A 12,932-nucleotide genomic window follows, 5' to 3' on the forward strand; every position below is an offset into this window, starting at 1 on the left:
GAAAAATCAGAGATCTATATTTTTATCAAATTGGTGCATTCTAAGCCGTTTTTTTCAATCAATCGTTTCCTCACAAATAAAATACGAGCTTCTTTATAATTAGCTTATTACACACATCACAGACAAGGTACTACACCATGTATAGCCTTCAAAAATAATATTCAATATTTTCCATCAATGATCTACCATATTGACTTCTAGAATCATTATAAAATACGCCACATGAACCCGATGATTTTTTTTTCCTTTACATAATCTTCAGATATTTCTAAGGTCATGAACCCAGGACTAGCGTTTACATAAATAGGCAATAAAGTTGTCATATAAATAGTTTGTTACATCGACCAACGACCAGGCGAAAGTACAATGACCAATTATCATGATGTCCTTATACTTTATGGGAAATAATTTGTATTTATAGACGTATGAAGTTCCTATATAAGATACAAACGTAAAAAATTACGACATTTTAAACCAAAACTAGTACGTATTGATGAAATTTCATGAAAGCAAATCAGAAGATTTGTTAGGGGTCCTGGTGGCCGAGTGGTCTAAATAATCGAACTACTGTATCACTAGCCTGTGATGGTTCTTTATACGGACACTTCGGCTTCCTCAACCAATCAAAACTGACCGCCACGAAATAGCACACAATAATGCTGAAAGAGGCTTTAAACACCAACCAATCAATCAAAAGATTTGTTTGTTGGATTTTGTAATGTGTTTTTCCGGGATTTTTATTCTAAATCAAATTCCCTATTTTGATTTGTTCATTATAAACTCTGCCAATTGTTCTGTAAGCTAGACAGGTAGCTGTCAAACAATCATTGTATCTCGGTCAAATAATGTAGATGGCAACATTGTTGAGCATTTGAATCTGGGTCACAGTTTCCCAAATTATCTTTTAAAATGTTTAGCATTGGCGGATCAAGAAAAAAGGGGGGGGGGGGGGGTGTTCCGGGGTTGCAACCTTCCTTATGTTAAATTTTTTTCAATTAATATTTTATTTTTAATCATTTCAGCGTTTCGTTGGGTTCCAGGGGTTGCAATCCCCCCCCCCCCCTCCCCCCCCCCCCCCCCCACTTATCAAAATTGCTGGATCCGCGCCTTCCTAAATTCCTTATGAAATGTCATGTATCGATACACGTTTGTTGGATTATTTAAATGTCAGTTCTACGTTTCATGCTACAAATTATGTCGCTATATAATGTCAAATTTCACCACATAAGTGACAAGTAATTAATAAAATATTCATATGTTATTCAATTATGAAAAATGCAAATTTTGAAACTTTTGAAGACATTCACTATATCCATCATGTCCATGTCGTCCATGTGCACGGAACCATACATTCTAGTTTCAAATAACCCTAGTAAATCATGCTAGATCTTTCTAAGTGGAGCCAGTTTGGCTGCGGATATTATTTACAAAGCAACATCGGAATCAGTGGAAAATATAGCACCAATTCGTAGTTGGTTCAACCAAACTGAAATGATTTGATATCATACAAGTTGAAAGTTTAATTCGAATGACCGTGTGCCAATTTTTGGGCATTCGTCAAATGTTCGCAAGAGGAATGTTTCAAGAGGTTTCCCCCAAAAAATGAGTATAAGCATATGGAAAAGATTTACGTTTTTAAATAAATATACAGAACATTTTCTTTTCCCCAATTTGATTACTTGCGACAGTTTTTATGCGGGGCATTAAGTGTTACCCTTGCCCGTTGGTCTATCCATCCGGACGTACGTCCCAAAATTAGTTTCCTTTCTCTAACTTTCGTTTGCCTCAACCAAATGTTGTGGAACTTATACACAATGCTTATTACTACAAAACACAGATCAAGTTTGAATTTGTGTGGCTTCACTTTTACCGTTCTGGAGTTATGTCCCTTTATAACTTTTTACGATGCAAGCGGGGGCATCACCTGTGTCCCACGGATACATTTTCCTTTTTTCACAGTTATTTGCCAACTTTTTATGGTCGTTCACCTCTTTCAAGATTAGACTTATAACTATAAACCATTGTAAAACAATACACATTGTACAATATGTTTGCACAAAACAAAAATCATCCGTTTTAAGGGGTTCACATGTTACGTCAACATCAACCATTTCGAGGTTCTTATTTCCGTAAATTGATGAGGGTGTGGATTTATAGAATAGAAAACAAAGGGATCAAAAATATAAAGAATAAAGAAAAATGGATAAAAAAAAATAATGTATAGAGAATAATGAGATGCTAAAATATAAAGAATAATAGAGAATAATGGGCAAAAAAATAAAGAAAGAATAGAGAAAAACTGGCCGAAAAAAATTAAGAATATAGAAATGGAGGAACCCCATCCAGACCCTCGTCGATAAAATAAAATATCGTGTAAGTAGAAATGATACAAATAAAAATACTACAACAGTATTTTATTTTTATAGCAATGGACAACCGATTTATGCTGGAAGGATTCTGACCAAGATGGACGCTACAACGGATATGAGTTAGGTGACCCATGGTGCTTATGGACTCCTGGTAGCAAACAGGCGCTATATCCACCTCTCTCCCATCCAGGTACAAGTAAAAGAATCATTAAAAACTTTACTTTCGTTATAAATAAAAACGCTTCAACCTGAGTTCTTGGAAATATGATAATTTAAAACGTCGCTTTTATATTTCCTTTTAAAAAAGTTACGGATCACAAATATGCATGTCTATTTCTTAATTTATTTTTATTTCCACTTGTTATTTTAGGAATATGTGAGCCGTGGGACAGCGAAACGTGTCAAAGCAGAAATGGTTCACTGCAGTGTAACAACAAATTGCCAGCTTGCGATGGAATAAATGCAACAGGTAGTATATAGATGGAATAAAGGTGCACTGGTCGTTTGCCTTTTTTAGCTCACCGGGCCCGAAGGTCCCCGTGTGAGCTTATGCCATCACTTGGCGTCCGTCGTCGTCTGTCGTCGTCTGTCGTCGTGGTCGTTGTCGTCGTCGTAAACTATTTCAAGAATCTTCTCCTCTGAAACTACTGAGCCAAATACCTCCAAACTTTAACTGAATGTTCCTTAGGGTATCTACTTTATAAATTGTATCCGAAGTTTTGATCCACCAACAAACATGGCCGCCATGGCTAACAATAGAACGTAGGGGTCAAATGCAGTTTTTGGCTGATATCTCAAAAACTAAAGCATTTAGAGCAAATCTGACAGAAGTAAAAATGTTCAATAGGTCGAGGTCTATCAGCCCTAATATTTCCAGACGAACCGAACAACCCATTGTTGGGTTGCTGCCACTAAATTGGTAATTATAAGGAAATTTTGCAGTTTTTGGTTATTATTTTGAATATTATCGAAGATAAAGATAAACTGTAAACTGCAAAAATGTTCAACAAAGTAAGATCTACAACAAAACTAATATGACCAAATTGTCAATTGATCCCTTAAGGAGTTTTTGCCCTTTAAAGACAATTTTACACAATTTGTTCATCATGTTTGCTAACATTTAAAAATCTTCTCCTCTGGGTTATGAATTGTATCCGAAGTTTTGATCCATTAACAAACATGGCCGCCATGGCTGAAAATAGAACATAGGGGTCAAATGCATTTTTTGGCTTTTATCTCAAAAACTATAGCAGTTAGAGCAAAAGTAAAAGGGAGTGAAAGTGATAAATGGGTCATGAGCTATCTGTCATGAAGTTTTCAGACAAGTTTGACAACCCATTGTTGGGTTACTGTTGGAAATAGTTTATTTTTATTAAATTTTACTGTTTTTGGTTATTTTCTTTAATATTATAATTGATAGAGAGAAAGTATAAATGGCAACAAATGTTCAGCTAAGTAAGATCTACAAATAAGTCAACATGATCAAAATAGTCAATTCATCCCTTAAAACGTTTTTTTTTACATTTTTTGTGAAAGTCTAATTACTTTTTAAAAAATCTTCTTCTCTGAAACTACTAGGCCAAATACTTAAAAACTTTAATTGAAGGTTCCTTAGGGTATCTAGTTTATAGATTGTATTCTGGGATTTGATCCATTCAAAAACATGGAGTTTTTGGCTTTCATCTCAAAAACTAAAGCAGTAAGAGCAAAACTGACATAGGTGAAAGTGTTAAACAGGTTTAGATCTACCTGTCGCGTAATCTTCAGACCAATAGGACAACTTATTGTTGGGTTACTGTCCAGAAATAGTTAATTTTTAGGAAATTTTACAGTTTTGGGTTATGTATTATCTTTAATATTATTATAGAAAGAGAGAAAGTGTATAAATGATAAAATTGTTCAGCAAAGTAAGATCTGCAAATAAGTCAAATGCCTGAAACTGAAATAACAGGTGAGCGATATCAGGCTCTTATGGACCTCTTGCTTTTTAACCTGTAACACGATAGGACATTTGCGCTGCAAACACTGAGGACATTTACTATTTAAATTTTGATAAACCTATATAAATTTGACCGGACATTTGCGCTTTTTACCTATTTAGTTCACATGAACACAGTCTTAAACATTGAATTTAAAGTTATAGAGACTAGTAAAGGAAAACAATTACATAAAGAGAAACTAGAATAGTTAGTTGAAATGTGGGCGAAATACCAGTCAGACCAGATTACAAGGGCTAACTTTGTTCATTCCTAGGGCTTCAGATATTAAGTGAAAACTGACCTGTGATGACTTTCCGTGTCTTAATGTCTTTAGAATGTTTGCTTTTAGCTATACATAACCATATGATTGTGCTATGAAAAGACTTTTAAACACGAATGTGCGATGAAATGGATGTGCTATGATATATGTGTATGACTATTTAACTTTTAAGCATAAAGAAAATTATGACTTTAACTCTATAGGTCAAATCTACCGGTCCTAAGCCTTGATAAAAGAAGAGGGAAGTCTTTAGAAGGAAATAGTGTAAAAGCGCAAATGTCCTATGAAAAAGTGCAAACGTCCCGCGCCGGAATAAAGAATGGAAACGGGGAATGTGTCTGAGAGACAGCAACCCGACCAAATAGCAAAAATATGCCCAAGGCCACCAATAGGTCTTCAACGCAACGACAATTTTCTTAAATAAAATATAAATGATAAGGAGATGTGTTTTGATTTCCAATGAGACCCATATCCACCAGAGTCTAAAAGGACGTGGATTCAAGCAAATTGAGTAACTGTGTGACAGAATATAAGTTTCCCCATAATGTTTGTTCCAAAGAAATTTTATCATATAACAAAAGTTTCATTGGGAACTTTCCTTATGTAATATTTTATCCAATGATATAAGAGAATTTTCTTCACAAAGGATAAAATATTACATAATGAAAGTTCCCAATGGAACTTTTGTTATATGCTGAAAGTTCTATGGAATAACTATTATGGACAATGTTGTGACATTTTCCACCAGTATCATATGAAACTTCGAATTGGAACTTTTGCATTAAGTTCCCTATAATAAATATACTGATTTCTATCATGGTAGCAAATAAGTAACAACAAATGAGGTAAAATCATTTTTAGACATATATATATTGTACATATATATACAAAACACTGTTTAGAACAAAATCTCGAGAATGCATTGACTGTTCATTTACAGCTTTTTATGAGAGGAAAATATTCACCAATACTGTTAGGGCGCTCTTTGTTTTGGTCGTCCATTAATTGCTCTTGTGGAAAATTTGTTATATTATAAAAGTTCCAGGAGTATTTGTACAGGTAAATGCCATACACAGGTGAGGTGAGCAGTAATTAAGATGCAATCGGGTGTAAACAAAAATACATTACACTCTTTCTTTAAAGGAACAAATATTATGAAACCATATGTTTTAGTTCCAGGAAAATATCTTATAAAGGTGGAAGTAATATTATGTAATGCTTGTTCCCAAGAGTTTTTATTTTCCATATTTTTGTTCCGGGGGAACAAGTATTATGCGGAACAAATATATGTTCACAACTGTACTAGTGGACTTCAACAATGAGCAAAACCCATTCCATATACTTAGCGTTAAAAGCTTTAAAGGCATAATTTTTGGGGCCCTTTATAGCTTGCTGTTCGGTGTGAGCCAAGGCTTCGTGTTGAAGACCGTACTTTGACCTATAAGGGTTAACTTTTATAAATTTTGACTTGGATGGAGAGTTGTCTCATTGGCACTCATACCACATCTTTTTATATTTATATATTTGTTCTTAAAGAAATTCTTTTATTTTCCATATCAGTAAGCTATTTATATAATATTGATATAAATGTACGATGGAAAGAAAAACGAAATAGGCTAAAAAAAAAAGATAAATATATTAGAGTTTGGATGGGTGTTGGTAATCTTCATTTCTGTATTCAATAATTGTTCGTGCCATTTTTCTTTTTGTATTCTTTATACTTTAGCACCAAATAATCTCTAATTATCTTTTGCCATTTTTCTCTATTCTTTTAGTTTTTGTCCGTCATTCTATATTCTGTGAACCCCATCCAAACCCTCTTATTATATTATTATGATAACCCGTTTACACTAAAATTGCATTCATATTTTGACGCTTTTGACGCATGGAGTTTTTATAAAGTATTGTTTTCGTTTTTTACAACACTGGGTCAATTACGCTGATGGTGGACTACCAGTCCCTGATAGTATCATCAGCTCTGTAGTCAATAGTTCAGTACTGATATGATTTATAACAAATTGTTCTTAATTTATCCGTTTATAAATTTGGAAATTATTAAGAAAGTAAAGTTTAAAGTCCCCTGATGCACAGTTGACCTTAGATGGATTTGGCTATTTGTTTCGGGTCCTTTTTGGTCATAAAGCTCTTCAACTGTTTCGGTTCTTGAGTATCCATGGCTTTCAAATTTTCGGCTTTGGACTTTCCTGGTGTAGGTAGATCCAAAAGGGCGCTTCGTACTCATGACATGTATAAAGTGTTCAAGTGTTTTCCTTTTTTTACGTTCCCCACTACTTCAGTGTATACTATTGTGTATAATTTATTTTTTAGATGTTAAAAATGTAACCCTGAGACTACCATTGTCATATGTACCTGCTAGGCGAGTATCTTACGTATGTTCGCTATTCAGTCTTCCAAGTGACGCAGAGTATCACGTGATTGCTGCCTTGCCAATTAAAGACAACTCTCAGATATTACATGGAATTACTGTATTCGGTTGTGGTAAGTATAATTATACCAATACTTGAGGGTATGTATGGAGCTATACTATTGCTATTCAGTATTCATTGATGTTTCGTCTAGTTTTTATAGGCCCGTTTACGAGACGTCTTATGGTATACCATTGTCCGTCCGTCTGTCGTCAACATGTCGAACAATAACTCAAAAACGTTTTAACCAATGTTCATGAAACTTTGATGAATTGTTTACATCTATCAAAATAAGCCCCCTTTAAAAAAATTAGTTTTTTTTTTAGAAATTTCTGATATGGCATTGGAGAGTATTTTAACTTTATTCGTCATAAAAACTACGGTCGTACCAAGCACTCATGGCGCAGCTCTTTATTGTATTTGTCCACAAGTGCCTGTCACAAGTTAGGAACCTTTTCAGTTGTTGTCTTTTTTGTATACCTCTGATGTTTGTGTTTGTCAGTTAGGGAATTTTGTACTGATGACAGATCTTAGATGTTCTCTGTTTAGTTATGATTTTTCTAGACTCACGGCAATATAGAGGTTGAAAAATTGTTTATAAACCTTGTTTTTTAAAGTCGATATGTTGACACTAGATGTCTTTTGTGTTTATGTGCGTGTGTCGTTAACCTGCGTTTCCGTCCCATTGGCGTATACCCCACTACTCTTGTCATTTATATATTCCATGCTTACGTTCCGTTCATTAAAATGTCTTTTGCACTGAGGAGAGTGGACACCACACCTGCATAATTATTACTAGTTTTTTTTTTTACTATTGTCGAAACATTTGTATGTATTTGCTTGGATCTGTAACCTAATCCACACAGCAAAAGTTGGAATCTTTGGCTCTTAAAAGCGGTAACTATTACCAATGTTTTAAAAATCTTTCTTTTTTAAGTTCGTTTGTTGTAATTTAAAAGAGTGAATTTATAGAGTGATCTTTATCTGTTTTATATTTTTATAATCAACCTTGAAATTATAGAGGGATCTTATTCCGAACAACGTAGCCTAAAATTAAATAGCAACATTTTTATGTGCATGTCCAAATCTAAGAATTAGCTTTTTAATTGCGAGTGCTATTTCATTTTCGAATATTGTTCCTGTCTACACTATGATAATTATGTAATATATTGGTGAAGACAAATTTGTCAATCGGTCTACTTAGATTACGAGGCTTGTTAAAAGATAACACAACAAATGATTTAGACTTTTTTTATGTTGATGATAAATACTAGTATTCAAAAAACAATGACTCCTTCTTCTTGAGGGAAGCGCTCTCAGTTGGTTCGATATACGATATGATATAAATTATTAGTAATTTTTTGTACAACTGTTTTCGTTTCTTATATCATAGACGTCGGGAGAAGCGACCTAACGTATACACAATTTATACTTGAATGTAACGAAGGTATTGGACTTATGCAATGTACAGTCGGCAATCCTCGGGTGAATCCGCTACTCTCCTTCTATCTTAGATCAAGGTACGGAATCGGCCGAGTTGTGACGAATGATACAATGTAGTGCGTTAGAAATGAACGATGCAACAAAATTTACATTGGATTATCTACCGTTTATCATAAATATCTCGTCCAAAATATAACTCATATAATATGTTTATTATTTTGTTTGTTATTTCCTTTTCATATTCTACTCAATAATTATAAGTGCAAACTGTTTGTTGTGTTTAATATGTATTTTCCCCACAGATAGTATGCTAAGCAATGGTCTCAATAATTGACCCAGTAACAATCTTATATTTTGTCTTGTACTAATAGATTATCGTTGGTTATCTCAACGAGATTGATTTTCTCGCTTGAGCCGGTACGGCGAAAGTGAGAAAAGCAATCAAGTTGAGATGACCAATGATAATCTGTTTAGCGCTGTTTTTCCTATGACGACGTTGTTAATTTCATTGACAACGGGCACGTGGGCCCTTAGTTTCTAGCGATAATTTTTCATATCACTCGACTCCACTGAAAAGAAAATTATCAGTCAGCAATATCAAAGGAAAATTTCGTAAAATAGCGATAAAAGTGTATACTACCTTCCATAAATGCATTATATACTGAAACGTACTTGACGACTTTTTTTTTATACATGTTATACCGTTATTAGACATTTTAGTGCTTTTCAGTGCTTATTGTTTTAAAGTTTATATCATGATCATTTTATTAGTCCATTGATCGATATTAAAAGTTTGAGTTCTAAAAAAATCTACTAGAAGTTTAATCCCAACAAATCTTCATTTGGATGAGGTTTCGCACCAAAAGTTGTCTGTTGTTGTTTGTTAATGTTGGTTTGGGAATTAATGGCATACCCCTTATAGTCCTTGTCAAATGTCAATTTAAATTTGACACATAGTATACACCCTTGTCGGTTTATATTATCTCAGTTTCTCGTGTTACCAGAGACATTGTAACTCTTGTCAAAGATCTCATAAGCCAATCTGCTACTATAATCACATCACATTAAACGATACAAATTTTACTGTACCACTTGCGCATTTTGACAAATTATGTCTGTTTAATGATTATTTAGGCCAGAATATTTGGAGCGTTGAAAACCTTTTCTATAATCGAAAAGGCCCGAAACGAATTGCGCCATACCCGGACGAGTATTTGAAAAAAACCCTAAAAGAAACGACGAAAAGCTGATTATCGAAACGACCGAAACAATTGCTAAACCCGGACAAGGAACACATTCACCTCCCTGTCAAGAAATCATCACATGTTACAAAGAATGCGTTCCCCTGAATTGTTTGCCACCAGATGGTGGAGTGAGGATAGAAATTAAAGGATTATAACAATTATGAGGGAGGAATGAGCGCTCACAAGCATATTAAATCCCACCACATTCTTAATGTGCATGTCCGAAACCAGGAGCCAGTAGTCCACGAGTTATCATTAGTTGCCCTCTGTCGTATATGTTTTTCGTTTTCTGTTATTATCTTAAATTAGGATGGAGTTTTTCTTTATTAAATTGTTTCACTTCTTGTTACCCCGGGACTTTTTATAGCTTACAAAACAGAATGGTCTATACTCATGGTTGTTACCATACAAGGACTTAATGTTGTTCACAGCTTTTTTTTCCCTTGTTCTTTGATGGATAGTTGTCTCATTTGAAATTATACCAATTCTCCTTTCTCATATTATCATATTCCGGAAACTGAGACATTTTACAGGTTTTGCATGCATTGTAGTATATACTTACCCAGTCTGAGTCAAATCTGGTCTCGATACGTTTAGGGGTCATGCAATTCAGACTGTTTCCACTAGAAATCTGTTTATAATTGGGCTTGGAAAGTAGGAAGTGGAAGATACCAAGTGGATAACAAAAAACATGTCAGAAATAAATCTGAAACATCATGACCAAAACAAAAATAACGAGAAAACATTCCTCAAAATACTACGCAATAAAATGAAGATTTCGAGATCACAAAACACACTAAAAAACAAGGTATGAAACTCGGTTGCTCTGGAAGTGTACTCCGTTCCTGATGTACTCGTTACACGCGTCGTGTTGTGCATGGCAAGTGATAATTTGATGGTAAATCCAATTGAACGATGTCACAATCGGCAAAAAAGGAACTGAAATTTCGGCAACGACAAGTGGAAAATATCCGTGGTCATATTTGACACACTCAGATATTCCCTAACGGTCAACCAAATTATAATGACGCCCGTAAAAAGTAACATTCTAACTCTTATATTCTAACTGAAATGTGTATTCGTCTTCATTAGGAACACATTAAATGTTCAGGGTAAAAAAAACTCATGAAAGATACCAGGATTAAAATTTTGTACGCACGCTCGAATCAAGAAAGTTAAAAAGGCCAAATAAAGTACGAAGTTGAAAAGCATTCAGAACCAAAATTCCGAAAGGTTTGTCAAAATAAAGCTAGGGTAATAGTAATCTACTCCTAGGTTATAAAATCATTAGTATTTCGAAAATTTTGATTTGATTTGATTTTTGATTTTTGGTGTTTTAACGTCACTTTTAAGCACTGATTTTGGGCTATTTCGTGGCGGCCAGTTTTTATTGGTGGAGGAAGCCGGAGTGCCCGGAGAAAACCACCGACCTTCGATAGGAAAACTGACAATCCTAGTCAAGTAAGATCGAGTGCACCAGCACGAGCGGGGTTCGAACTCACAACTGCAGTGTTGACTGGCTAGTGATTACAGTAGTAACTACTTAAACCACTCGGCCACCGAGGCCATCGAAAATTTTGAAACTATTTATTTATAATTATGACCATGTCAATGATAATTCAAGTCAGTCAACACCGATGTACTGACCTTCGAAAACAGATCCATCATACCTGTATTTACAGAAATGATATTCAATGTTTGGTTATTGTTTTAGATCCCAGAAGGCAATTCAATAGAACAGACAGAGCATATCTTTGTAATGGGATACCAACAACTCCCTGTCAAGAAATCATTACAGGGTATACATCAGGCGTTCCCCAGACGTGTATGCCAGCAGAAGCTGGAGTGAGAATTGGCATTAAAGGATTTAAACAAGTCATGATAGCTGTATGTATCAATTATAAACATAGTATTGGTTATAATGTGTCAGTCTGACAGTTACGCATCGCGGATTTAGCGTACTCAATGCTACTGTACAACGTGTTGCATATTTAATGGCACTGCATGCAAGATAAAGGCAGCGTATCCGTAAAGGCAGTTGTAATGTAACGAGAGATATATACTATATACAGCATCACCATTGAACTGTCGTATAATATTGATACTTAATGTATATATATTCAGTCGTATTCTGGAACAAATTGCCATTTTCGCTAACGTTACTTTCCACTTGTATGAAACACATAGTATGTTCAATACGAAGTAGGGGAGATAAGAGTAGTACGTGTCAGCTGTAACGATAATATAGAGTAGCACAACAATCATGCACTATAGTAAATGTCTTTTCATGAAATAAGAAACACGGTTGTATGATAACAATATGCATTTATTGTCACAAATCGAACTACAAAAGAAACTTATACCTCGTTTTTCATCTATCATTAATCCAGTCTTAATGAGATAAATTCATGCCATGGTACCTTCGCTATAGTTTCAGTACTACAATCCTACCCGCCGCCAAGGATACACCGACAGTTCCGGGATGACTTTATATTACACACCGAAGCTGAGGAGGTTTGATGCAGGAGTTTCACCTTTGGAAGTGACACACTTTTCAGTACCACCAGGAAGAGAATCTTATGAAGTAGTGAGCGCATGCCCAGGAGATTGTACTGTTCTGCAGGTTGCATCTCCAATCTATATTATACTTGGTATGAATCATATGCACAGGCTAGGTACGTATTTTGCATATCTTTTAAATTGACTTAGCGGTAATGTTTGAAAACCATATTCATGTTTATGACGTAATCATACGAGAACATCTGACAAATTGTGCAGTCTTCAAAAAACAAAACAGAAAACTATAACCTAAGCAACATGAAATCCATAAAAAAATGGGGAATCTCTAAAATAGTAAATAGATCATTCTTCACGTTTGGCAACCTATTTGTTTCTCAAATGAGTAAACATTTGATGATAAGTCTCATTCGGGGATGTCACATTAGAGGAAACAAAGCCGGGATTGTGGGATAAAAAAAACCGTCACAATAAGTATTCAGGAGAGGATTTAAGCAAAACCTGTATAAACGACCACGCTTTGATACTATATGTATCGCATTAAAATCATTTGTGTACGATGTAAACATTCCTCAGAGTGTGAAATGAGGTAGATTTGCATAACCAGATTTAACAGTTATGTACTGTTCGTCTGTTGAACAAACAGCTTTTAGAAGTAAAAGCAAACTTCGATG

General features: G+C 34.7%; 2 protein-coding genes across 3 annotated transcripts in view; one reads left to right on the forward strand and one right to left on the reverse strand.

The window, feature by feature from the left end:
- LOC127704472 (titin homolog) overlaps nucleotides 1-12,932 on the reverse strand; it is a 125,025-nt gene that overhangs the window by 88,673 nt on the left and 23,420 nt on the right. The window lies entirely within an intron of this gene.
- LOC127704476 (dopamine beta-hydroxylase-like) overlaps nucleotides 1-12,932 on the forward strand; it is a 63,909-nt gene that overhangs the window by 49,389 nt on the left and 1,588 nt on the right. For both annotated transcript variants that reach the window (XM_052208580.1, XM_052208579.1), the window contains 5 exons: nucleotides 2,427-2,559; nucleotides 2,740-2,838; nucleotides 6,957-7,127; nucleotides 11,456-11,628; nucleotides 12,173-12,416. In XM_052208580.1, coding sequence (XP_052064540.1) covers nucleotides 2,427-2,559; nucleotides 2,740-2,838; nucleotides 6,957-7,127; nucleotides 11,456-11,628; nucleotides 12,173-12,416 — 820 coding nt within the window. The remainder of the gene's footprint in view (nucleotides 1-2,426; nucleotides 2,560-2,739; nucleotides 2,839-6,956; nucleotides 7,128-11,455; nucleotides 11,629-12,172; nucleotides 12,417-12,932) is intronic.

This window comes from Mytilus californianus, unplaced genomic scaffold (assembly GCF_021869535.1).
Source record: "Mytilus californianus isolate M0D057914Y unplaced genomic scaffold, xbMytCali1.0.p SCAF_6, whole genome shotgun sequence".
Classification (NCBI taxonomy): domain Eukaryota; kingdom Metazoa; phylum Mollusca; class Bivalvia; order Mytilida; family Mytilidae; genus Mytilus; species Mytilus californianus.